At 42.0% G+C, this 27891-nt stretch overlaps 2 protein-coding genes across 4 annotated transcripts in view; one reads left to right on the top strand and one right to left on the bottom strand.

Annotated features, from left to right (window-relative positions):
* Positions 1-119: 119 nt before the first annotated feature.
* WNT8B (Wnt family member 8B) lies at positions 120-27505 on the bottom strand. 2 transcript variants are annotated; one of them, XM_084995162.1, is made up of 7 exons: positions 27281-27505; positions 12915-12972; positions 6843-6876; positions 5294-5432; positions 4134-4259; positions 3073-3215; positions 120-2857 (listed from the first exon to the last, which is right to left on the bottom strand). In XM_084995162.1, coding segments are annotated over exons 2-7 (990 nt in total). In that variant the 5' UTR covers positions 12917-12972; positions 27281-27505; the 3' UTR covers positions 120-2311. The 2 variants fall into 2 exon arrangements, with proteins under 2 accessions (XP_084851288.1, XP_003125637.4); XM_003125589.7 differs by lacking the exon at positions 12915-12972.
* PKD2L1 (polycystin 2 like 1, transient receptor potential cation channel) overlaps positions 3468-27891 on the top strand; it is a 187292-nt gene continuing 162868 nt past the window's right edge. The window contains exons 1-3 of one of the 2 annotated variants that reach the window (XM_084995149.1): positions 3468-3541; positions 15056-15144; positions 25847-25957. The gene's annotated coding sequence lies outside the window, so the exon portion shown is untranslated. The remainder of the gene's footprint in view (positions 3542-15055; positions 15145-25846; positions 25958-27891) is intronic. The other variant, XM_084995148.1, reaches the window with a different exon arrangement.

The raw sequence follows: 27891 nt of genomic DNA, 5'->3' as shown, positions 1-27891 counted from the left end.
ATCTAAACTCTGTGAAAGAGGAGGTCAGTGTGTTGTTCACCACTGTATTTCCACTCCAGAGTTTGTTGAATGAATAAATGAATGGATAATGCAAGAGGAGGAAAAAAGCAATCCAGATCTAAGGTAGCTCAGCCATGTTTTCTTTATAGATGCAAATGAATCATATCAATCATATCCATTTGGGAATATAAAACAAGAACCAATGAAAGAACTTTATGACAGCATGACATGTTTTGAGTACCACCTGGAATTATCATATGTGAAGCACAGTAGTTCTCCTACTTGTATGCTGAGAGACCTCCTGGAAAATGCAGCTTTCCTTTCCAACATTGTATTTTTATATTTTCTAGCTGCCTTGCCAGATTTTCTTACTGTACACTATCAAGTAATTTTGCCAAGTGGAACAGCTGCTTGAGGGATGGAGGGCAAGTTGGGAGATTCAAGAGGCCCAGATCAAAGCTGACAGAAGGAGCAAAAGGCCTTTTGCTGGCTGAACTGGGAATGAAGCACTAGGAGTCCCTGAAAGGAAGCGTGTCCCCTGTAAGGAGGGAAGGGGAATCTCTCTCCTCGGTGTTAGTGGGACCAGAAGATGTGTAGGGATGAGGCCAGGGGCTTGGGCTGTTTCTCAATTCGGAACATGGCAGCCCTTCCACTCTCACAGGTTCGCCCCTAGAGCCTTTGCCCCTTTTAGCCACTTGGAGCCATACCTCCTCTATGCTCGCCTCTCCTCTGCAAGAGTTGAGATGAGGGTGTCTAGCATTTGACCAGTTCTGCTCTGGAAGAGCTACCTGGTGCCTAGACTCAGGAATTATTTCCGGGAGGGAAGATGACTGGGAAGCTCTTTGGGCTGCAGAGGGTCCTTCAGGGATTAGTTTGTCCCTTCCCAGAGCCCTATTTCATCAAGTCCCTGGTGCACTGCTTCCTTCTGAGAAGAGAACCAGAAAACTCAAGCACCACAAGCAGCAAGATCCTAACTACTGAGTGAATGTATTAGTGGAAGATTTATGGGGATGATTTGTTAAACCTTGGCAGATTAGCCTCAGTCAGGCCAGGAGTACTACTTAGGCCATCAGGGAAGTGAGGCTTATGGGAGGATGGTATCCTGGCAGGGTTGGAGGGAGGAGAGGGCCTAGAGGTTATGTCTTCCATGTGCCCTTCCCTATATCCCCAAGAACAAGTTCAATACCTAGGGAGTGGGGGGATGTGTATATCACAGTCACTGCAATAAATTAAGGTTCAAGGTGCTGAAATTCCTATTAGCAACAGTTTTATTGCAAGGTTTTACCTAATGAAGGAAGGTATCCAATGCCTTGAATCCTGCCTGTTTGAGAATCAGGTTAGTGAAAAGGAAGGGGTCACAGCTTCTCTTTCTTCATGACCTGTCTTCAGAGGTGCAAATTCTCAATGGGAAATTGCCTTTATTTATCTCAGTCTTGACTCAGGGGAATAAGATACTTGGGGGAAAAGAAGGGGTAAAGTTGATTGCTAGGAGGATATAGGTTAGAAATATAAAGAAGTTTACTTTAAAGGGTAGGAAATGACTGACAGTTTGGTCTTACATCATTCCTAGATGTGGGGATGTGTCTGGAGCACCTTGGGTGATTGTCTAGGAAGGTCATTTCTCCCACTGGCAAAGTCCCTTAGAAGCATGTTATCACAAGTGGCATCCTTGGTTTTCTGCAGGTCCACACTGTAGGGTCCCCACCTCCTCCACCTTCAGCCCGTCCCTCTGGGGACCGACTCCCAAAGACATGCTTATGCCTGGGTCAGTTTCCTCAGTATCCCTTCAAGGAAAGAGGGAAGAAGAAGAAGGGAGAAGGCAGAGATTCCTGGAAAGCCTGTGCCAGCAGAGGGCCTCTGCAGAAGGAAGACGTGGCTACAGCGGAGACCTTTCAGCAGAAACTTGGGGCGGGGAGAGATGAGTAAATGCGAAAAGCCATGCTTTCCCGGACCCTGCATATCTCAGAAGCATTCTTCCAGTTTCTAAGATCCACAGGCTTTAGGGCAACGAGGACAGAGAGGAGGAACGCCTGTACACATCCTGGTCTGAGAAAAATCACTAGCTCAGACTCTCAAAACGGTTCCCAGAGCTAAGTGTGGTGAGCGGACGATGCAGATAGCTCGAGGAGAGCGCAGAGGAATTGTGGAAACAGGTTGGGAAGTGGCAAGCATCGGAGAGAATGCAGAGTCTCTCCCTCTCGGGATCCCTGGCCTTGGTAGTGTGGAGTCCCTATTCCCTAGATTCCTCTATTTGGGGTCTCTAAAAGAAGCCAAGGACAAATAAGGAAACAAGAAGGGAGAGAGGAGGCCCTTAGGGTTTTCTCCCAGGTTTGTGAGCCGCGCCCCCCGGCGGCCGCTCCGCGCGACTGCAGAAGTATTTGGTAACCCGCCGGCGGCACTGCTCGCAGCGGACCGCGCAGCACCAGTGGAACTTGCAGTTGCAGCTGGACACTGTCTCCGCGCGGCGCTCCTCCACCGACAGGCCGCAGTCGCCGCAGAGCCGACGGCAGCTGCGACGCTCCCAGCGGCCCAGGGCCCGGCCGCGCCGCAGGCACTCTCTGCCTTCGGTGCCCAGCAGTCCTAGAGTTTTGTTCTCCAGGCAGTAGTCCGGGGAGTCCTCCAGGTGCACCAGCTCCCGCGTGGAGATGGAGCGAAAGGTGTCGGCGATGGCGCCGCGGCCCGCCGCGCTGTTGCCAGCACCCTGCAGCAGATCCACCTTGAGAGCTGCGTGGTACTTCTCTTTCAAGTGCGCGCCCACCTCTCGGAACTCGGGCAACTGCAGCCAGCAGGTCTGCGTGGTGCAGCTGCCAGAAACGCCGTGGCATTTACATGTGCGTTTCATGGTGCCCTTTACTGCCTGAGGAGAGAGCTAGGAGTGAGCAAGCCAGGAATTAAGCGCGTGAGGAGCCTCGGCCTCAAGGGGGTTGCGAAGCGTCTAGCTAGTCTACGTGGCCAGCCGGCCTGGTACCTCATTTCCCCAGTCTGATAAATGAATTGATGAGCTGTCCGCACCTAGCTCTGGCAGTGGGTTCATGGAGCCAGCTGCCTGATTCCAGGGGCTGCGGGACTCACCTTGCGACCAGCCTCGTTGTTGTGTAGATTCATGGCTGCCCGGGCATCCTGTCCTGTCTCCAGGGCATCTACGAACTGTTTGGATATTGCCTCTCCGAAGCCCACGTTGTCGCTGCAGCCTCCCCACAGCCAGCCTTGGCCCCCTGGAAGCGTGCGGTGGGAAAAAAGGCCGTTACGGCGGGCGGGCGCGGAGCCTCCTGGGCTACTGATTCTAAGTGGGTTTGGGGAAGGATTCAGGTGGGGCGAGTGCTCTGTCTCCAGGTTACTGTCACCCTAGATTTGTTTTTGCCACCTTTGTGCTCCTATTTCCAGCCTCAGCCAATCCCCTGCGCAGGGCCGTATGACGTAAGTAGCTGACAAGGGAATTCTCAGCCAGGTGCTTGCCCGCCCTCCTCAGTGTTTCCGGCCCTTGCGCACAGCGTGCACGTGCTCCGCCAGCGATGGCCGGGACAAAATGGCGCGGAAAAAGGTGAGGAAAGCGCGAGTCCTGAGGGGGAGAGAGAGGCGCAATTGAAATTATATGGAACAAAGAACTATGTCTAGTCACTTATGAGGGAGCATGACAATGGGAGAAAAAAGAATGTATACATGTATGTGTAACTGGGTCACCATGCTGTACAGTAGGGAAAAACTGTATTGGGGAAATAACAATAAAAAATTAAAAAAAAAAGAAATAGTATGGAGCAGCAGTTGGAAGGTGAGCTGGAGGGCAGAGGATTGGACAAGGCAGTGAAGGTAAACAGTGGAAAGGAGACAGGGAGAGGCGGCGTAGAAGGGCGTTCGTTTCCCCTATGTTCGAGATCATACTAGGATAGAGTCCGCAGAGAGTGTTCTTTTATCATTATTGTGTTTAAATTAGGGAAACCACACAGTCAGAGAAGGGCCCTCACCTACATTTAGCCTGGTTTGTCCCTGTAGGGTTTGAGGCCAAACTGGTTCGCCCTGATTTTCCTCAGATTTAGAAGAATAAAACGCTTCTTCACCACACCAAGTACCCACCAAGTTTTTCCTTAGGTGGACTTTACTGGGCCACCCTCCCCACCCCCAGTATCACTACTCACCCAGTTGCCCATTGCGGGAATCATCACAGCCACAATTGTCAAAATCCCCAAGGCTGCAGTTTCTAGTCAGAGTGTACATGACCCCAGCAGAACTGATAGCATGCACGAATGCCGTTTCCCGATTAGCTGGCAGGAACCAAAAATGGAGCGAGTTAGAGGGAGGAGTTACTGCCCAAAGACACGCCTCTAATACCATCCTGATACCCTCCTTTCCCTACTCCATCCTAATAGCCTCTGCTCCAGCCCTGTTCCTTTCCCTTTCCATCTTTTATGACTAGGTGGCTAGATTGTTGTTCATGTGAGTGGGATTTAGGTGGGAAAGAGCCGGAGAAAGAAATGGGGGAGACTCTGAAGGCCAGGTTGTGAAGAACCCATCCCCAATTCCTCCTGGAACACTGAAGTCTGAGAGGCAGGTGGTAACTAGTCCTGAAAAGAATCCCTGATTGGCAGCTCTTTCACTAACCGGTTGGCCACTTTTTCTCTTCTCCATGGGAACCTGGTCTCCAAGTCAGTTCCCACTTGCCCTGTCTGTCTGTACCTTGCTGCTGAGCCTGTGGAAGAAAGGGGCTAAGGGAGTGCCCATTGTGGCTCAGTGGAAATGAATCAGAATAGTATCCATGAGGACGCAGGTTTGATCCCTGGCCTCGCTCAGTGGGTTAAGGATCCAGTGTTGCCGTGAGCTGGGGTGTAGGTCGCAGATGTGGCTGGGAATCCCACATTGCCGTGGCTGTGGCATAGCTGTGGCTTCGACCCGTAGCCTGGGAACCTCCATATGCCGAGGGTGCGGCCCTAAAAAGACAAAAAAAGGGAAAAAAAAGAAAGAGGCTAAGAAGCATGGAGATTTATGACCCCTACCTACCTCCTGATGTTATATTTTGAGAAAGCCTTTAGCCAACTGGGAGGCTGAGGATGTATGGGATTGGGGCTGAGACAAGGTCCACTTGTTGAGTAGTGAGGGTGTTGAGAAAGAAAGAAAAAAGCCCTATACATAGGAAGGAGGACCTGGAGAAGGAACCGAAGATCCCAGAGAGGGAGATGACCTGGAAGCAGAGACCAGCTGAGGAACAAGGCGAGAGAGGAGGCAGGGGGCCATCCCTGGAGAGTGGAGGTCTAACCTGTGGCCAGGGGGTCCAGGGAGCTGTGGCCAAGGCTTTCCTTACCACTTCGAAGTCCACCATGGCTGGACAGCTGCAGGGCTCTCTCAGGGCAGTTCCAGCGATCCCATGCAAACTGGTATTTGCATTCTTCAATGCCACTCTGAGCGCCAGCAGCTACACTGCTGGAGTAGATCAGGTAAGCCTGCAGGGACACAAACTTCAGACTTGCAGCAGCTGACCTTGGGAGGCATTTGCACTAAAGTGGCCAAGTGCTTTTCCTGGGCACGTTCCCATCCCTCCAGAGTTAGGAGAGTGAGCACTTTCCATATGCTGTCTCATTTAACATCACAAATAACCTTGTGAAATAGGTACCATTTTATAGATTCGAAACCTGAGGCTCAGGGAAATGATGTAAAGCAGTTTGCTCAAAGTCCCACCACTAGCAAATGGTAGAAGTAGGAATGAAAATCGGTTTCAGTTAGACCGATCTCACTACCTCTATTCACTATAGTGTTCTGTCACTCCAAAATGAGCCCCAATTACATCGTTCACAAATTTTTAGGTGTTCTCATTCTATTACTAGTTTAGAAAGAGCATTTTGGTAGTTCTCTTGTGGTTCAGTGGGTTAAAGATTCAGTGGCTCGGGTTGCTGCTGTGGTGTGGGTCCAGTCCCTGCCCCAGGGACTTCTGCGTGCCACAGGAGCAACCAAAAACAAAAAAAAAAAAGAGCATTTGTAGCTGGAAATGTACTTAAAGATCATGCAGTACAGTGCCAGCATCTTTTTTTTTTTTTTTTTTTTTAGGGCCACACTTGCAGCATATGGAGGTTCCCAGGCTAGGGGTCGAATCAAGAGCTACAGCTGCCAGCCTACACCACAGCCACAGCAACGCAGGATCTGAGCCACATCTGAGACCTACACCATAGCTCACGCTCACAACAATGCAGGAGCTTTAACCCACTGAGCGAGGCCAGGGATCAAACCTGCAACCTCATGGTTCCTAGTCAGATTTGTTTCTGCTGTGCCACAACGGGAACTCCACCAGTACCAGCATTTTAAAGATGGAAGACTGCATCCCACCCAGTGCTGAGAAGGATGGCCAACTGTAACCTGACACTGTAAAAAAAAACTTTTCTGGCTCTGGAAATTCTGGCCATAAATTCAGAATCAGTATTCCTGAGTTCTTGTCCTAGCTCTGACACTAATTTGCTGTGTGGTTTGCAGTGTGTCCCTAACCCTTTCTGTGCGACAGTTTTTCTCCCTGTAATATATCCAGCATAATAAGAGGTATGGATATAATGAAGAAAAATTGACATGTATAGTCTCCAGTTAAGAAGCTAAGATGAGGAGTTCCCATTGTGGTGCAGCGGAAACGAATCTGACTAGTATCCATGAAGATGCACTGGCCTTGCTCAGTGGGTCAGGGATTCAGCATTGCTGTGGGCTGTGGTGTAGGTCTCAGATGTGGCTCAGATCCTGCGTTGCTGTGGCTGTGGCTCCGATTTGACCCCTAGCCTGGGAACTTCCATAAGCCTCAGGTGAGGCCCTAAAAAAAAAAAAAAGCAGCAGCAGCTGAGTGAAATCCAAATAAATCAAAAGAATTTTTTTCTTACCTTTGGACCAGTCATCAGGAAATTGTTCACTGACCTAGAAGGGAGAAAAACCACAGAACATAAAAGAGATACACCAATTCATTTCTGCTGCCAAAAGGATTACTTCAGCAAATATACAGGCGTGCTTCAGAGAGATTACTGGTTTGGTTCCAGACCACTGTAATCAAGCAAATACTGCAGTAAAGCCAGTAACTGAATTTTTTTGTTTCCTGGTGCATATAAAAGTTATGTTTACACTATACTGTAGCCTATTAAATGTGCAATAGCATTATGTCTTTAAAAAACAGGAGTTCTCCTGTGGCACAGTGGGTTAAGGATCCAGCATTGTCACTGCAGTGGCTTGGGTTGCTGCTTCGGCATGTTTGTTCCCTGACCTGGGAACTTCCACATGCTGTAGGCACAGCCAAAACAAACAAAAAGCAATGTACATGCCTTAATTTAAAAATAGTTTATTGTGGAGTTCCATTGTGGTGCAGTGGAAAGGAATCTGACTAGGAACCATGAGGTTGTGGGTTCGATCCCTGGCCTTGCTCAGTAGCAAGGATCTGGCATTGCCATGATCTGTGGTATGGGTCACAGACTCAGCTCGGATCCTGGGCTGCTGTGGCTGGGGCATAGGTTGGAAGCTGTAGCTCCGATATGACCCCTAAGCTGGGAACTTCCATGTGCCTTGGGTGCAGCCCTAAAAAGAAAAAAAAAAAAAAGTATATTGCTAAAAAGTGCTAACCATCATCCTGAGTCTTCTTTGACTGACTGAGCAAGGCAACCTCATGGTTACTACTCAGATGCATTTCTACTGGGCCACAATGGGAACTCCCGTCATCTGAGTCTTGAGCAAGTCTTAATCTTTTTTTCTTTCTTTCTTTTTTTTTTTTTTTTTTTTTTTTGCTATTTTAGGGCTGCATCCAAGGAATATGGAGGTTACCAGCCTAGGAGTCCAATTGGAGCTGTAGCTGCCGGCCTACACCACAGCTCACTGCAATGCCGGATCCTTAACCCACTGAGCAAGGCCAGGGATTGAACCTGAATCCTCATGGATCCTAGCTGGGTTTGTTAACCAGTGAGCCACAAAGGGAACTCCAAATCTTAATCTTTTTCCTAATAGAGGGTCAGGACTCGTTGATGGCTGCTGACTGATCCAGGTGGTGGTTGCTGAAGCTGGGGTGGCTGCAGCAATTTTTTAAAATAAGACAATAAATTTTGTCAGGTCAATTGGCTCTTCCTTTCACAAATGATTCCTCTGTAGTATGCAATGCTCTTTGATAGCATTTTGTCTACAGTAGAGTTTCTTTCAAAGTTGGAGTCAAAAAGAAAAACAAACAAAAAAGGAAATTGGAGTCAATCCTCTCAAACTCTGCCACTGTTTTATCTACTAAGTCTATGTAATATTCTAAATACTTTATTGTCATTTCAACAATCTTCGCAGCCTCTTTATCCTGGGTAGATTTCAACTCAAGAAACACTTTCTTTGCTCATCCAGAAAAAACAACTTCTCATCCATTCAAGTTTTATCCTGAGATGGCGGCAATTCAGTCACATCTTCAGGCTCCACTTCTAATCTAGTTCTCTTGCCATTTCCACCACATCTGCAGTTACCTCCTCTGCTGAAGGCTTGAACTCCTCAAAGTCATCCAGAAGGGTCGGAATCAACCTCTTCCAAACTCCTGTTAATATTAGTATTTTGACTTCTTCCCATGAGTTATGAACGTTCATAATGGCATCTAGAATGGTGAATCCTTCCCAGAAGGTTTTGATTTACTTTACTGAAGTCCATTAGAGGACTCACTATCTATGTCAATTCTACCCTTGTAAAATGTATTTCTTAAAGAAGACCGGAAAGTTGAAGTGACTCCTTGATCCATGGACTGCAGAATGGATGTTGTGTTAGCAGGTGTGAAAACAACCTTCATCTCATGGTACATCTCCATCAGAGATCTCAGGTGACCAAGGGCATTGTCAGTGAGCAGTAATATTTTGAAAGGAGTCTTTTTTTCCCTGAGTAGTAGTTATCAAAAGTGAGCTTAAAATATTCAGTAAACCATGTTGTAAACAGAGGTGCTGTCATTCAGGCTTTGTTGCTCCATTTATGGACCATAGGCAGAGTAGGTTTAGCATAATTCTTAAGGGCCCTAGGATTTTCAAAATGGTAAATGAACATTGGCTTTAGCTAAAATCACTAGTTGCCTTAGTCCCTAACAAGAGAGTCAGCTTGTCCTCTTAAGCTTTGAAGCCAAGCATTGACTTCTCCATTCAAGCTCTGAAAGTCCTAGATGGCATCTTCTTCTAGTAGAAGGCTCTTTCCTCTACATTGAAAATCTATTGTTTAGTGTAGCTTCCTTCATTAATTTTCTTACCTTGATCTGGAATCTGGATAACTTACTGCAGCTTCTATGTAAGCATTTGCCGTTTCCTGTTGCATTTTTATTTTATGAAGATTGCTTCTTTCCTTATTCCTCATGAACTGACCTCTGCTAGCTTTGGACTTTCCTTCTGCAACTTCCTTACCTCTCCCAGCCCTCATAGGATTAAAAAAAGTAAGATTGCTCTGGGATAGGCTTTGGCTTAAGGAAGGGTTGTGGGTGGTTTAATCTTCAATCCAGACCACTGAAACTTTCTCTATATCAACAATAAGGCCATTTCACTTTCTTGTCATTTGAGCCAATCTCAAAAGGATACATACTGCACGATTTCATTTATGTAACAGCAGTGAAATACATCATTTTGTGGAGCTAAAGAATAGATTAATGGTTGCTAGGGGTTATGAATGCGGGTGGATACCCCCATAAAGTGGTAATACCAGACAGTCTATGGCGATAGTAAAGTGTCTTGATTGTGGTGTGGTTTTGCAAAGCTATACATGTGGCAAAGTTGCATTAAGCTATACACATACCTACATTAATATATACATACACACATAAATGAGTGAGTATATGCAAAACTGGTGAAGTCTGAATAAACTTCACGGATATCGTTCTATCCATTGTAAGATGTTAACGCTGGGGGAGGCTGGGGAAAGGGTGTATGGGACTTTCCTGCATGTTTCTTTGCAACCTTCCGCAAATCTATAATTATATAAAATTAAAAATTAAATACATAATGAAGAGTGCTGGAGATTTGGCAAATGAACTTCAGTATGGGCACTTGAAAATTAATCCAAATATGTCACCTATTATCTTTCTTTTTCTATTATAAAAAGTAACATGGGAATTGTTATGTATTATTCCGTGAAAGTTGGTGTAATCTGTGTGTCTAAAGGCCAGTAAGGTTCTGGCCATCATCAGAAAGCAAATTGGAAATGAAATAGGCTGAGAAATTTCAGTCTCTCATCAGGGGCCAAAATAGCTTGGCTGGCTTCATACAGAACACACACAACACCTAAAGTGTGGGGAGTTTTTGAAAAACAGTATTGATGATCTGTGGGGCTGCCATATGAGAAAAGATGGAAAAGATTCAGAAAGAAATATAAGAGAATTTTAGAAAAATCACAAAAGACTAGAGTCTAGCCAAACCAAGGCCTACTTTTTAAAGCTTGGCACACAAAATTAAGTTGAATTAAAAGAAGCACTATTATCTTCGGGGCAGTAGCACCAGCAGAGCACAAAAAATAAATTCAAAACTATTTGAATGGGTTTGGAGATAAATTTCTTTTTTTTCTTTTTGTGCTCTTGATTGTGATTATTTCCTTTTTTAGAAAAGTTTCTCATTATAGTTGATTTACAATGTTCTGTCAATTTCTGCTGTACAGCAGAGTAACCCAGTTATGCATATATATACATTCTTCTTCTCATATTATCTTCCATCATGTTCTATCACAAGTGATTTGATATAGTTCTCTGTGCTATACAGCAGTACCTCATTGCTTATCTCTTCTAAAAGTAATTTTTTGCATGGAGATAAATTTCTGATCCTTAATGGCTGGTATCAGAGAAGTCAGCCAAGTCCTGTGCCTCAGAGAAAGGAACCTGAGCTTACTATGGCTCAGAAGGGCAATCTTTATGTGAGGGATAACTTTCAAAGACTTTTGGACATTTCCAGGCCAAACAGAGGCTGGTTGCCATTCCACAAGAGTGAAGGAAGGAAAACAGAGCAGCAAAACAAAAACTGAATGGCAACCATAGGTAAAAGCTTTGCTGTGAGCCTGGGTCAAGGAACTTCCTGTAAGAGGGTACTGAGTTGGAGTCACGCGGCGTGATGGGCAGAGATGCTAGAGGATTCTTCTTTCCTTGAAGATCCTACAGTATGTGAAGATTTGTGCGATATGCTGGTCTAGCCCAGTTGATTAATCAGTCGGATTTAATTGAGCATCTGCCATGGGACACGACTGTAGGCCTTATATGGAAAAATATTCCCATGAGTTGACTTGGGTTGTTAACCCCCAAGGTATTTGTAGACATATTTGAAACACGTGGTAGGCGTTACTTTTATCCAAAATATCCAGTATGAAGAAAAGACTGTATATCCTTGGCCTGATCACCAAAGGAAGAGGACTTTGTTCTTGGTGAATCAAACAGTGGCAAGATGTCCTTTTGGAGATTAAGGTTATGGAGAGCACAGAGAGTGTGTAATGTGAGAAGGTGGGAGGAGAGTCAAAGAAGGAGGAATTTAAGTGTTTGTAGGGGTGCCACCTAGGGACAGTTATATGATTAAAGGAAAGATGTTAATAAACAGTGAAAGATGGAGGCAGCTCTTTGCAACATGGTCCAAGCAGTATACTACTCAATAGATGCACAAGCTTCCCCTTCCCCCTATATACATTTGCTGATGGTCCTACCCCCCAGGTTGGGTGTCAGTCAAAAGGTATATGTCCTTCTGGACCCTCCCAACTCTTTTCAGACCTTTGATTAAATGCAAGACTTGCGTATCCAACTATACTGTTGATATCTCCACTTTAGTCTTTAATAGGCAGCTCAAACTTAACACATCCAAAACTGAACTCCTGATCTTCGCTGCCACCACTTCAAACCTGCTCCTTCTGTTGTCTTCCCCATCTAAGGAAAGGACAGTTCTTTTTTCCAGCTGCCAGACAAAAATCTTAGAGTCATTTTTGACTCCTTCCTTTTACAGCCTGTATACAATCTGTCACCAGCTCTTGCCAGCTCCGGCTCAAAATATATTCATATTTTAACCAGTTCTCAGCACCTTCACTGCTGTCACCTTGGTCCAAGTTGTCATCATTTCTTACCTGGATTATTGTTAAGGCTTCCTAACCGATCTCCCAGCTTCCATCCTATTCTCACATATCCTGTGTTCAAAATGACTTGTCCCTTTAAAGAGTGATCCATTTAAAATATAAGTCAAATTTTGCCCATATCTGCTCAAAATCCTCTCATTTGTGTGTGTTTTCATCTCACATAGAGTGCAAACAAATTCTTACTGTGATTTATAAGATCCTATACAATCTGGGAGTTCCCTGGTGGCTCAGCAGGTTGAGGATTCAGTATTATCACTACTGTGGCTTGGGTCACTTCTGTGGCACAGGTTTGATCCCAGGACCAGGAACTTCTGCATGCCATGGGCACAGCCAAAAAAAAAAAAAAAAAAAAAAAAAAAGATTTTATGCAATCTGGCCCCCAGTTATGCCTCTGGCCTAATCTCCTGGTACTTTCCCCTCTCCCCTCACTTACTCTGCTCCAACTGCACTGGTGCCCTTGTTCCTCCAAAACACCCGGCCCTCTCCAGCCTCTGACCATTTCACTTGCTGCCTTTTCTGCCTGGAATGCTTTTTACTCATATATCCACATAGCTTGTTCCTCCACCTGCAGCTGCCTCTTAATCAAATGTGTCATTCTCTCTAAGGCTTTACTGAATCATCCACTTAAAACTGCAACTTCCCCACCCTCTTTCTCTGCTTCATTTTCCTCCATGGCACTTTTCATCATTAGAACACTAGGTTTTACATCTCTATTTGTATATTCTTTGTCTCTTTCCACTCGACTGTAAGCTTCGTTAGGCAGTTTCTTGTGAGTTTTTTGGTCTGTTTTATTCACCAAGTATTATCAATGCCTTGAACAGTGCTTGAGGATAGTCAGCATTTAGTAAATATTTGTTGAATGAAAGAGCAAAGGAACTCACATTTAGGGGTGAGAGCAGGAAGAAGTATCATCTGAGGAAACTCAGAAGGAACAGCAATCTAGAGAGATGGGGGAAAGGAGAGAATCCTTCATTCATGCCCAAAGTCTTACGCCATGATTATGCAACGTCTCCCAAATCTTTACCTCCAGCCCTGTCTTTGATCTTGAGGTCCAGGTCTGCATTGTCAAATGAATGTTAGACTTCTCTACTGGAAATGTTTCAAATTATAAGGACAGTATGTTTAAAAGTTAACTCTTCTTCCCTGTCAAACCAGGCCCCTTCTGACTTTACTGTCTTAACTCTCTCTGAATCCATTCTTAACATGCAATCAGTTATTAAGACCTGTATCTTACCTCTGTACCATTTCCCTATTTTCTTCCTTACTGTCTCAGTGACTTTCATTATCACAGCCTTAGTTGTGACCTCTGACCCAGACGCTCCACTAACTGACCTCTCTACTTAGAGTTTTTATCCCTTTCTGATTCAGTGTGTAGTCTACAGCTAGATCACTTTTCTGAAAGCCCAATTCTGATGTCATCCTGCTCAAGAATCTTTTGTTGTTCTCCAGCTCTGGATGCTCAAGGCCCTCCATAATCTGACCCATGTATCTTTCCAGCCTCATTTCCCATTAACTATCCTTCATTGTCCAATCTTCTAGTCAAATTGAACAAGTTGCTATTCCTAGAAATCCATGCATTCATGCCTGTGTGCATTTGCTCATACTGTTCTGTTAAATCTTTTTTTCTTTTTTTTTCTTTTTTCTATTTCTTGGGCCGCTCCCAAGGCACATGGAGGTTCCCAGGCTAGGGGTCTAGTCAGAGCTGTAGCCACCAGCCTACGCCAGAGCCACAGCAACGTGGGATCCGAGCCGTGTCTGCGACGTACACCACAGTTCACGGCAACACCAGATCGTTAACCCACTGAGCAAGGGCAGGGACCGAACCCGCAACCTCGTGGTTCCTAGTCGGATTCGTTAAACACTGCGCCACGACGGGAACTCCTGTTCTGTTAAATCTTATCTCTTCTTAGTATTTTTAACCATTGGTGCTGGGACAACTGGATATCCACATGCAAAACAATGAAGTTGGACCCCTATTTGACACCATATGAAAATTAACTAAAAGTGGATTACAGCCCTAAATGTAAGAGCTAAAACTGTAAAACTCTGAGAAGAAAATAGGTGTAATTTTTCATGTCCTGTCAGGGAATGGTGCTTTAGATATACCAAAAGTACACATAACCAAAGAAAACATAGATAAAATGGACTTTATCAAAATTAAAAACTTCAGTGCTTCAGAAGACATCATTAAGAAAGTAAAAAGATAACCCACAGAATGGGAAAAAATATTTGCAAATCATATATCTGGTTAGACACTTGTATCTAGAACATGTAAAGAACACTTACAACCAAAGAATGTTTAAAGCAAATAACCCAATTTGAAAGTGGACAAAGGATCTGAGTAGACATTTCTCCAAAGAAGACATACACATGTCCACTAAGTATATGATAAGATATTGAACGTCATTAGTTACCATGGAAATACAAATAAAAAATATAATCAGAATTCATGCCCACTAAACTAAAATTAAAAAAACAACAACAACACTGTAACAAGTGTTGTCAAGGATGTGGAAAAATGAGAACCTTCATACATTGCTGGTGGGATTACAAAAATGGTACAGCTACTTTGCAGTACTAGTCTAGCAATTCCTCAAAAGATTAAACATGGAGTTACCCAATGACTGAGAAATTCCACTCCTAGGTATTTACTCAAGAAAATTTTAAACATGGGTCCAGCAAAAAACTTATACATGAGCATTCATAGCAGCATTATTCATGATAGCCAAAGAGTAAAAACAACCCAATGTCTATCAGCTGATGAATGGATGAGTAAATTGTGGTCTGTTCATACAATGGAATATTATTTGGCTATAAAAATAAATCAAGTACTGACAAATGCTACAATTTGGATAAACCTTGAAAATAGTATTCTCAGTGAAAGAAGCCAGATACAAAAAGCTTTATATACAAAATATCCAGAATAAGCAATTCCATAGAAACTGAAGTAGATCAGCAGCTGCCAGGGGTTGAGGGGTGGAAGAATGGCATGTGACTGATAATGGATATGGGTTTTTTTTAGGGTGTTGAAAATGTTCTAAAATTGATTGTGATGAGCATTGCACAAATTTGTGAACATACTAAAACCCATCGATCTGTACATTCTAAGAGGTAAGTTTTATAATGTGTGAATTATATCTCAATAAATGTTAGGTAGGACTGCCTTAATTATTATTGTATCTCCTCCAGCTCCCAATATAGTACCTGAACATAGTAAATTCTCTATAAAAACAAATTAAAGGGTTTTGAAAAAATAATGGAAGAATCATCAGAATCAACAGAAATTTCTAGGATAATACGGACTGAAAAAAGACTGGGTGGGGGTAGATATGACAAGGAGGTTTGTGGCAAGGCAGTGTTCCCATTAGTTGTCTAGCGTTGTGAGCAGAGGACCAGAAGATTGTTCCATAAGAGCAACAGACAATAAACACGGAGCATATATACACAGAGGCTGATGTTATAATCAAAACTTTTAGCAAAGTTAATCTGACACACTTAATGCCATATATAATTGTCATTGGGCTTCATAGTAAGTAGGCATATGTAGCAAGCAATTTACATAAATAACTGTAGTTAATTTTGTTTTCATACTGCCAAATAAAAATTTTATAATTATTTCTTCTCCTTTTGTTAATCTTCCAAGTATATATACTGATACCATATAAAATTTAATTTCTATCACACAGTAATATCTAACATTTATTGGCTATATTGGCTATGCTAGGAGCTCTTCTGAGTGCTTAACCTGTATCATCATTTTCAATTTTTATACATATATAACTGTACAACTTATTGAGTATTTATTCTTCGCACACAGACTACTATTTTTAGTGCTTTACATGTTTTAAGCTCACATAATTATTATAGCAATTATAAGGGTGCCTGGGGCTTCCCTGTACATTTCTTTGCACCCTTTTGCAAATCTGTAATTATGTAAAAATAAAAATGTGACATACATTCAGATATACGTAATCTGGAGTGCCAGAGATTTGGGGAATGGACTTCATTAAAGGCATTTGGAAAGCAATCTGGACATATTATCTGTAGAGTGCATGAGACTCTTCTGGGGAATTTATTAAACATGAAAGATCCCAGCTCCAGAGACTTTTGCTGAGCAGTGGTAATGGGGGAGTAGGTGGTAGGAATCTGTATGCACATTTTCCTGAGATAATTATATTGCAGATGATTCTGAGAGTCCAACTTGAGGAACATTGATTCAGAGGGAGAAGAGGGAGGTACCTACAAGCATCTGATACCTAGGTATAAAGTGAGGGCCTGGAAGGCTCAAATTATTGCCTCATTATTCTGGAAAATGGCTACTCCAACTGCAACAGTAACAAATAGGTAGACGTTTTCTTCTTTTGTATCTGGATGGAGCACCTTCTGGTTTCTGTAGCTTCCAAAGCTCTCACTGGTCACTGCCTTGAGGGACTGAGTCTCTGATTGTATTCAGCATTAAAACTGTGGACCTCTTTCCTTCCCTGCCGTTTTTTCCTTGGTTTCTATAGTATTTTCCTGGCAATTATAGCTGCCCTGTTTATGCCCACATTCCCATACCAAGACACAAATATTGGGGAGGAAGGAAAATGCCTGCAAGGATTCTGAATCTTTGTCCAGGGCTCTCTGTCCTCTAGGAAATATGTTAACTACTTCTACTCATGGAAGTCTTTAATCAAACCCTGCAGTGAGTCTTTAACTCTTTTTTTTTTTTTTTTTTTTTGATCTACGGTTTTCCCTACAAGCTTCTAATGCTATTTTATTCTTCTCCCAAGTTAATTTACCAACAGTAAGAATTTGAGACAGCAATCTGATCTCTCTCTCTTTCTCTCTCTCTGCCTCCCTCTCCCTCTCCCTCCTCCTCTACTTGTCATTCACTCTGAGCTCTCACAGTAATGTTTCACTGTTTCACCATAAGCAGCTTAGGTTGTCACTTGCTCCCATCTGGGCAGATTGGCCAAATTGTGTCCTTTTGTCCTATCTTCACTACCTGTAGCCACAGTTCCTCTAATGGCAACAGTAAAAGTTCCTTCCCACTTCCTTTTAATGTGTGTTTAAGTCTTTGCTATTTTCTTCGTTACTAAATATCTTTTGAACGCTGGTTAAGGAACCATCCACACATACATGTGTTGATGGTTTTGAAGTTGTGGCTGACGGCTAAAGCAGAGCCCTGTGGACTTTCCTTTTCCCATTGCTTCTCTAATCTAGAGATCTTCTAGCCTTGCCTCACCTCATTGGCTGTAATCTGGCTACAATCTGACCGCAATTCAAAATTCTTTCATCTAGGGCACCAACACCCATAGCTTTCAACCATGTACAGCTTTTTCTCTTGGGCGACATGGCCTCCTGAATTGTCTGTTGCACAATTCAGCCTGATCACCAGCAAAACTTTTTCCCAGGGAGCTGGGGCAGGAGGGGAGGGACTTTGGATTAACCCAAATACAAATGCCACAGCTTCTCTTTTAGCTCTTGGAAAACCTCCAAGTTTCTTTTGTTTGTTTGTTTATCTTTTTTTAACTAACATTTATTACCCATAAATCCATACACTAAAATTTGCAAAGCCCTTCTTCATCTGATACCATTTGAAGAAATTTATTTTACCCCCTTAGGAAGTGCAAGTTCCAATTCTCTGTCAGTTATGGCTAATTATGGATGAGCTGGTAAAGCCACTATCTAATTAGTGTGACCCATATCTTCCTTTTGGGGGGCTTTCTCCAAGCCAGCATAGCCCATGAAGCAGTCTGTAGCACATCACCTTGTACAGTGAGCTGTTTGGCAGCCATGGTGAGGACACATGCCCGATTCTGTAGAGCCCGTGGCACAGATAGGCACAGGACCAGCAGCCCCCAGCACCGTGCTATCTGCAGACTTACTTCTCCCTTTTCATGACCAGGACCTTGTTACTGGGCCAAGTTTATGTGCATGACTCCCTCTTTTCTCAGTATCCGAGTTCCCTCCCAGGAAAGCCTCTTGTAGGCTAGCCTTACTCGTTTGCCAAGTGTTCCCAGATACATTCGAATTCCAGTGGTTGATGTAGCTTCCATTTAACTTAGGATTCCCCTTTTCCTTCCCCCTACATATTTTAAAAAACAAAGGTTCTGAATGTAATTCTCCAGAACTTGTTTTCCTCTCAACGCCCAGGACTTGCATCTCAGCACCCTCTGATCCCATCCTTTGTTCTGTCTCCCTTCACTTTCCCCACGAGTCCTTGAATAACAGGTTGGGCTTCTCCTTACCCTTGGAAGGCCATAAAAAGTCTCTGGGTCATGAAGCTCTAGTTGGCTTGCATTAGGAGGGATCTTCTGATATTACAATTTTGGGTGATGGCCCAGAGAAAAGGAGAAGTGGTTTTGAATAAATGTAGGTACAGATCTCCATCTGGTGATTTGGTACAGAAAGTATAGGGGAAAAGGGTGAAAAGATTAAGGGGAGAGTCCAGAGCAGGGGAGCTGCCTGGAGCTGCAGCAGAAGGTGCTCCAGTAAAACAACTTTCTCTTAGAATAAATGCCTGATGGCTAGGTTTTTCACCTCATAGAACTCATGAGATGCCTTGGGACGTGGAAAGCCCAAAGACAGCTCTTTCTGAGCTGGTTTCACTGTGACTCTAGTCTCTATAACGTCTGACCCACAGACAGAGCGCACGCGCGTGCACACACACACACACACACACACGCTCACACAGATGTGTACACACACACACAGTTATGTACATAGAAGGCAAGCCTTACTAATGACTGTGAAATAATATCTCATTGGCCCCAAAATTTTCACTAGCTTTGTTGACAATGCCTGAGGATATTTAAGCTAGAAACAATTCACTGTACAATTAGAGAGAGATGCAGCTTTTTCTAAGAGAGACCAGCATGACTGATTCTTATCCATTGTAAAGTAGAAATAATTGAAATCAGGCTCTTTCCTATTTAGTTAGGGGAAGGGATTAGGAAATAGAAGGCACAAGATAGCCGAAGTCTTGAAGGAAAGAGAAGTATTCAGAATTTCAAAGACAAGTTTCCTCCTACTTAAAAATTTGTCAAGAGGGAACAAAGGTGATATCAGTGGAGGGATCTGTTTCAATCAAGAAATAGAACAGAGGCCAGAGTAAAGCAAGGAAGCAGTTATGAAATGAAAGGAGCTAGTATAGGTCCACTGAAAGAATACAGATGTGAAAGGAAAGAGAAATGATGCAGTGAAGAATGGGGCCGAGTGAAGGTTTTTTCAAGATGAGTATAAAAGGACAAATTAACAAATGTGCAGTTGTAGCCATATCCCCATAATCTATTTCACTGATTTAAATTCCCTTTCTTCAAAAGGAATTCAGCCCTATGAATAATTCTGTTTTATAGAAATGTAAATTTTCTATATTATAAGGCAGTACCCTAAAATATTAAGGAAAAAAGTCTTGTAAACCACTTGCCTAAGAAAGTTAAGCAGATGCCTCAGTTTTAGCAGCTGTCTTTACGTATCCTAAAATCCTATGTTATCTCCAGTCTAGCCCTTGCCAAGTAACTACCGGCAAAGACCATATAATGGCCCACAGGCCACTGTGTACCATGAGGCTCTCAGGCAGATTCCTTCCCAAGCAAATCACAAACTTTCAAGGGATAATCTTTTCCCTTGAAACTGAAAAGTCATTTGTATTCCAGGATATTTTATAGAGGATAGGCTGTCATTCCGTGTCCTCATTTCCTTCCTTCTTTCTGTATTGTAGCAAACTCTGCTGAGAAACACTAAGCTACAAAAAAGCATTTCAGCACTTAGCATGTCAATGAGGACTCTAACTGGGAATAAGCTGCACTCATTCTCTGTTCCGGGGTCTCTAAGAGAAAGCTTCTAAGGAACAGCTCAAACCACTGTTCCCAGAAAGCATGGGACTGCAGGAACCTCTTCCAGACTGTTATGGAGGCAAAGGATTTCTTTCTTTCTTTCTTTTGTAAGATACTGTAATGTTGGTTCCTATGGTGCAAACTTTAGAAAATATTCATGTTCTCAGTTGCATTGATGGATCAGTCAGTCTGTTTATACCAAGCTAAGAATTATCCTACAAAACAACCCGATGACCAGTTTAAGGTAGCAAAATTGACAGGCTTTGGCACTTTGGTGCCATTTTCACTACTAAATCCAAATGGATGGTAGAATTTTTCTTTCCTCAATCTGACCCAACTATCAATTTTCTGATGCCTTTACTAACCAGCTACACAGCTCAGACAGAAATAAGCTCAAATATGTATTTGAATAAACTCTCTTTTATTAATTTTATTCTTGATCCCCCCCCCCAAGGGCAGTCATATCTGTATGATGTCCTCAAGATTCACTCTAATTACTGGCTCAAGATCTCTCTCAATTCAAGTTTCCTTTTCCTATCCTTCTTTTTCCTATTTAGAACCATGGTAACATTTGGAAGATTTAGACAAAGGGAAACATATGCAGTTGACAGTGCTACAAAAAGTATAGATGAAATAAGATTAGCCAACGGGTGATAACTGTTGAAACTGAGCTATGGGGGTTCATTATGTATGCTGTTCTGTCTTTGTAAGAAAATGAAAATGTTCATAATATAAAATTAAACAACAGAATTATAATCTGAGCAGAATCAATACTCTGTGCAATCTAGGCTCTACCAGATGACTTGGATTAACATGAAGAAATGCCGAACAGAATAAAATGGTCCACTATTTATTATCTTGGGTATTAGTGTGAAATGAAACCTTCGAAGTCTGATACGGTGAATCTGGAGAGCCTGAGTAAAGCAAAAGCACTGCGATTTATGGTAGCAAAAAAGAATTACAGTTTTGAATGAAGGGAAATTTCTTTTAATACTGGCTGGTTTAAGCTTAGCCTAGCAAACATAAGGATTTCATCTATGGAGTAGCACAGAAAGATTGAACTAATGGTTCACTTACAGGGTCTTATTGAAACTACTGGCACATAGCCTTGTACTGTGCTGGAACCAGAGGATGCTGCAGTTGGGAAAACAACCTATTAAGAAAAGTGAATTCAAACTGGTCAGATAATGGTGAATTAAAATGATCCCCCTATGGTCGGATTTCTCTTGGCCTGGAGAAAACTCTGACCTTAGAAGCATACAGTGAAATGATATGATCAATAACAAGAGCCGACAATAAAGATTGAGAAAAACAAACCATAAAAGTTTGGCTTATGAGAGTTGTCCAAAGTGGATGGTAGTTTCTTTCGAGAGGCCCTCAGAGTGTAGGTATATTTCAAATGGGAGGCAGTGAGGAATGTTATTTATGTGAACCAAGCTCAGAGTTCCCCCAACTGTTAACCCAGCCTGATCTTTTACCAAGGAAGAAAAATCCGCTTTCTGAAAAATGAGGGCTTGTCTTCAGAAAAATTGTATTGACCTCTTTCTCTAGGCCCTATGAATTCTCCTCTGCCTTTCTGATGGAAATAGGAAAGAGGGTTTTTGGTTTTGATTGTTTTGTTTTTTTGTTTTGAAGGCCAACACTATACTTTTATTCTACACATCTCTCCATCATGTGCCTGAATTAGGGATCCTGGGGAATTTAGTTTTACCATTGGCTAGTTACTCTGATAAGCAAAAGGCAAAAGAGCTCTAAAGATTCCAAGTGTCTATTTAAAAGCTGTTAAATGAAAAACAATGAAATGGAGTGTACCCATAATAACTCTTGGACTCCTGGAAATCCTAAGAGATGCAACAAATATAGGTCTTTATTCTTAGGAAAATATAAGCAGAGCTTCCTTATGCTATACGTAAACTTTTAACATCAGAGGCAGTACAGATAGTTTTTGTACTGATCTCCAAACGAACGCAAATCCACTATGTTGAAAAGAACAGGTAATTTGAGGTTTGGGGCAAAAGCCAGTTTATTTAATCTAATCCCAATCAAAGAAATTGCAGACAGTTTTCAGTGAGATGAAAGAAATGAAATAAGTATCAATTCTATGGATAAATACATGTAAGAGACAATTTAAATAAGCTAACAGAAGAAATACTTTTTAAAAGAAAAATACTCATTAGGGACAAGCTTTTGTTTCTCAGTGTCAGACTTCTGCATGTTTATTAGACTAAACTGTTAAAAATTCCCAGAAGAATTGGAGTGCCAGACAGAGAAAGATGTCTGGCCATAACAAGAAAGAACATGGTCCAGTGTTCTGGTTACTGAGCTACAAGTCATGGGCAGAGGAAACAAAGCAGGGTTCTGTCTGATGCAGGATGGTTTAGTGGCTCAGAGTAGCAGGTGGTATAGAGTCAAATTCCTGACTCACCAAAGACAAGCTGTGTATCTTTGGCCAAGTTACATACTGAATGCTCACTAAATGTTGGTTCACGTTATTACTATTCCTGAGTATAGATTTTGTCCCAGGATATGGGGCAGAACCAAGGCTAATCATAAATTACTCTTTCTCAGGTCTACAGCAGTATGGCAGTAAGAACTTCAGCAAACTAGGAAACTTCTGCTTTTAAACTAGAAAACGAAAAAGGTGTACTTCTGAGACTTGATACCTATTCGTGAAAATTTCTGAACTCAGGAAAAGATTCAGCTTAAATTGTGGTTAAAATTTTCCTGTCATGGTTCTCACCTCATGTAAAATAGTTTATATGAGTAGTTCAATTCAAAATGCATGTGCTGCTGGTAGGGTAGAATGGTTAAACTTGCAGGCTCCACAATCCTGTTTTCTGTGTTCACATTCCGTCTGGATCATTACTAGCTGAGTGATCTTACCAAGTTACTTAAGATCTCTGGACCTCAGTTTCATCATCCATAAAATGGAGATGTTCATAGTACCTACTTCAGAGGATCAGCATAAGGATTTGTAGAGCACTTGTAACAGCGCTTGCCTGCATAGCAAGTTACCCCTTATTACAATTGTCATTCATTTCCAGACATCATGATAGACATGAGACACAATGATAAATAATGCAAGGTGTCTGATCCTAGAGGAGTTTCTGGACTAGTGGAGAAGACATTCAAAAGCAAAATTCCAATAAAATGTGCCAAATACAACCATGGCTTAACCTACCACTGTATACAATGAGGGCAAAAGGAGGGGTAGCTAATTTGACCTGGACAGACTTCCTGGAGGAGGGAATGCCTGAACTAAGTCTATAGGATGAGTAGATGGCAAAGTTCTGGTGGAATTTTTGGAATGTTTTAGCTAAAAAATCATTTCCCCCAAATGGAAACAAATAAAATCCTTTCTAAATGTCTTGATTTATAATAGCAATAGTAATTAACCAGCAGATAAAGATAATTGGATCATATCAGTTGGAAAAAAAAAGAAAAGAAGAAATGGAATCCCAGGAAAAAGGGATTTTTTTTTTTAATAGTCCCAAGAGAAAACAGTACTACCCAGTATAGAGCAGCATTAAACTGATTTTCCCAGCTGGGGAAAAAAAAAAAAAAAAAAAAAGGAAACTTTCCATGGAAGAGAGAGTGTTTGGCTTGAAACTCCTTTTCTTCTTGCCCTTTCCAAAAATACCCCCATTTATATAATATCACAAAAAAGGAGATCCTTCTTTGTATCATATTAGCATCCACACATTAAAAAAAATTGAAGCTGGAGTTCCCGTCGTGGCGCAGTGGTTAACGAATCCGACTAGGAACCGTGAGGTCGCGGGTTCGGTTCCTGCCCTTGCTCAGTGGGTTAACGATCCGGCGTTGCCGTGACCTGTGGTGTAGGTTGCAGACGCGGCTCGGATCCCGCGTTGCTGTGGCTCTGGCGTAGGCCAGTGGCTACAGCTCCGATTCAACCCCTAGCCTGGGAACCTCCATGTGCCGCGGAAGTGGCCCAAGAGATAGCAACAACAAAAAGACAAAAGACAAAAAAAATAAATAAATTAATTAAAAATAAATAAATAAAAATAAAAAAAAATTGAAGCTGCACCATGGAGCATCCTCCTCATCGCTTACAAACTGGTTTTGTAAGAAAAGCTGTAATGATATGTCTCCTCCCAGACCACACAGCCCTAGTAAATAATAATAATTATTAACATTATTATCCATGGCATGAGATACAGAGACTCTGAAAGGAAAAGCACAGGGCTCTGCTGTTAAGAAATCAATAAGAAAATGGGAATTAAATTTCAGTGATCATGTCTCCAGCCTTAGAAGGACTTCCTACAGTGCAGCTGCCAACCTAACCCTCCTCGGTGTTAGCCTATGAATCCCAGACCTTTTTTTTTTTTTTTCTCATGGACTATAACCTTTTTTTATTGAGCAGGGAAGCTATTAAGCATGTGAGTCTTTTATATTGGCATATTATCTTCATATTCCAAAGCAATTTCACACACTTTACTTTTTATTTTCTAAACTTTGGAGATTCCCAACCTCCGTAAGGATGAGAGTCCCTTTTTTAACCTGACAAAGTTTAGTGGATTCTCACTCGACTGCACCTGTTCCTTGTGTATCTGCCAGTGGGAAGAACTCAACAAAAACTTAATGTGACAACAAAGTACCTTGAATTCAACCATTTTAAATGAATGTGCATTTTATTGTTCATAATAGATATGAAAAATATTTTCACATATATGCAGAGAATAATAAACTGTAGATGATGTTTGGTGAGAATATGGATTCAACTTCCCCACCCCACCCACACAGTAATTGAAGTGCTTGTTAATTAGAGGTCTTGCATGACATTAGCAGATAAAATTTTGAGAGCCACAGAGGGGTTACCCTAAAAACATCCCTGAAGAGAACCAAGGAATTATGTATTCCAAAAGCCGCCTTAAAACCCAAAGATTTCAGATAAATTCTTGCTCTGTTGAACTCCGTTGGAAAGAAGTAGAGGTAGTGATCTCTGTTGAAGGATAGGGCAAAGCCAGGGTGGACTTCTGTGTCCTAGTGCATCTTTCTGATTTGGTGGTTGATTGGAGCAGCGAGAGAGAGAGAGAGAGAGAGAGAGAGAGAGAGAGAGAGAGAGAGAGAGAAATAGGCAGAACTGAACAAAACCCAGTATCATTATGAGACATCATTGGGAGTAAAAGAAAGGCAAGAGTTAAGGAAAAACACGTTCTAGGCCTGTTCATTCCAGATGAGTAAGGATATTGGAAGTGAAAAGTCAAATTGGTTCATCCCGGGCTACCACTGTAACCATCGCCATCTGCTTAGCTGTATCATGGGCTTGTGCATTCCCATTCTTTTATTTTTTTGGAGCCATTAAAATTAAAAAAGCAAATTCAAAGAGAAGATTTTTCTTAGGTTACTAAAGGAAATTATCCTCAGAAGTATCCCAACAAGAAGAAACTGTGGAGGATGCTCCCCCCCCAATTATCTTGCACTGAGATACCAAGTAAAACTGCACATTGTAGGTGAATGTCATCTTTATTCTCTCCTTTTCAAACCCAGGAATTTCTGTTGATGGGCTCTTTTAGACAGTAATTTCAGGAAAGCCTACAACTGAACAGCCAAGCAGAAATTGTGGTTTTCTATTTGTTAAATGCTTTTGAGGTCCTTACATAAAAGGTTGATAATGAAGTATTAAGAGAAACTCTGAAAGGCTGCGGTTGGTCAAATTTCTCTGCCTGGCACAAAGGCGAGGATGACCTTATGCAAAACCCTGATAGTTCCATTATAAGAATAATCAAGATTTAATGTGAAGTGTAAAAAATCGCTTTCCAGTGCTACCAAAACCAGACTCTTGGCAAAGTATAAATGTTTCATTCAAGCTGGGACTTATAGGGGAAAAGCAATTAAAATCTAATTGCATTATACAGGAGATTTGTACATTTTCTCCTCAAAGTCAGGCAAGGCGAGAAGGGGTTCTTAAACCCTGTTTTTAAATTAGAACTTTCTTTCACATCTCTTTTTTTCTTGTCTCTTTTTGAATCCAGACACTTGAATTTGGACAGACAAGCAACCCAGCCACCTTTCAGTGTGGCTGTGTCAGTATTGGAATGAAATGAACATGACCCCCTCCAGCAGGGAAGGAACACACAGTAAAGGTATTTTTTATAGAACAATTCTTCACACTGCCCTGGTGACTGGGGAGAGGAATCTCGTGTTTCTCTTTTGCTGATACTGAATCAGCTGAAGAATACCATGAACGTTAGTAGAAATGCTCTGAAATAGTCTCCTCTCCCTTTTGTCTTTTTGTTCTCAGAGAAGAGAGATTTTTTTAAAAAACGTGAAATATTTAATGAAAATGCCAATTAAAAATTGACCAGTTATTTGGTGGTTCAGTTTATAATCAGAAGTGTTGCTAATTATTGCATTAACTTGCAAATCGTTGTAGTAATTGGGCATACTTCTGATCCACTCTCTAATAAAGATGGCTATTCTCATTTACGATAAGAACACACTCTCAACTAGCAGAGAAAACTGATTTCAGCAAAGAAATTCCCATTCTTGTTTTCTCAACAGTTTATGTAGTGATTGGATTTATATCTTGGCAACATAGATTGGCAAAATTGGAACTGATAAAGAGAGAAACTGAGTTTATATCTTAACTGGGGAGAAATTCCAAACACCCTAGCAACATGCATCTCCCAGGTCTTACTTCTGTATGTTATTGCACACTTGCTTATTAACATTTCCTTATATAGATACTTATATGTTTTCCAAGAGCTTAATGAAAATGATGATAATATCATCTATCCTCTCTGCAATGGTTTATAGTTTACAAAGTACTTTCACACACATTTTCTCATTTTCTGAGCAATTTGGAAATATGTGTAAATGGAATAAAGTAAATAAATTTGTAGAGAAGTTTAAACTTCTAAAATAGCTTATTTTGAATATGTTTGTTAACCCAAAACCAACTCAATAGCTCAAATAAATTTTTAGTCTCTAGGAAGTGTCAATATGAGCAGTTACTTAGAATATTCTGAAAAAAATTAAAGTCCGAAAGTACAAAATAAGATCCTGTTGAATTCTGTCTCCAGTCTTTACCTCAAAGGTCAGATTCAACACACAGTAGAACTTGCTTTGAACCACCTTCTTCTTATCCGCAACGCTGACATCAGGATTTGATAATTAAAAAAAAAAAATCTACTGTCCATTTTCCCCAAGACTACTTAGAATATTTATGGTCCAGCAATTTATAAAAGTGAGACTGCTTCCATCTTTTAATCCATGCCTTTATTGCTAAAGCTTTACTAAAACCAGCCATAAATTTAGGAAGAACCTTAGTCCATAGAACAATTTTTTTTTTTTCCTAGAGGAGATCCCAAGGCTTCCTACAATTCTAGAAATGAAAATAAGCTCTCTCCAATAGATTACATACATGTACCTATTCCCAGTTCCAGGTAAGAGTCTAGGTTACTTACCAGGTGTGGCTGAGTTGGAGGACACAGGTAAAAAGAAAGATGCACACAGAAGGCTTCATAAGCAACATAATCCTCTGGAGTAACAAGGATAGAAAATTCTAAAAACTTGGGAGACGAGAGGTAAGATGGAAAAGTAGTCTCCTCAGTGGTAGTGGGGGAGAATTCTCCTCAAACCCCAACTTCCTTGGTGTAAGCGATCCCAAACAGAGTTAAGGGGAGGTGAAATGGAGCTGCCAAACTTCCAAAGAGGAGATTATCTACTTAATTAAAGTTTTTTTTCCCCTCTAAGTCCTTCGGCCAATCAGAACTCAAGTGCCAGAGAAAGATTGAGTCGATCAAAAGAACACTCCAGGATCCTCCCAGACAAATGCAGAAGAAGGGGACGAGGAAAGGGGGACAAAGAGAGGAACACGGAGAAAGAGGACAAAGAAAGAAGGGGGAGGAGGAAAAGGGACATAGCAAATCCCCTCCACATAATCACTGCGTGGAGTCTCTCTCCTCCCTCCTGCCCCCTGCCCTCCCCCACCCCAGCCCCCCCACCCACGCACACTCACCGCAGACACAGACACACGGAGAGGGGAGCCTGGTCCCCAAGGGGATTTAGAAGGGAC

The sequence above is a fragment of the Sus scrofa genome, chromosome 14, assembly GCF_054392235.1.
Source record: "Sus scrofa isolate SSC_HxYL_T2T_F1_AM1 chromosome 14, Sscrofa_HxYL_maternal_Yorkshire_Landrace_v2.0, whole genome shotgun sequence".
In the NCBI taxonomy this organism is placed as follows: Eukaryota; Metazoa; Chordata; class Mammalia; order Artiodactyla; family Suidae; genus Sus; species Sus scrofa.
Note: the sequence above shows the minus strand (reverse complement) of the source record. Positions and strands in the feature narration are given on the sequence as shown.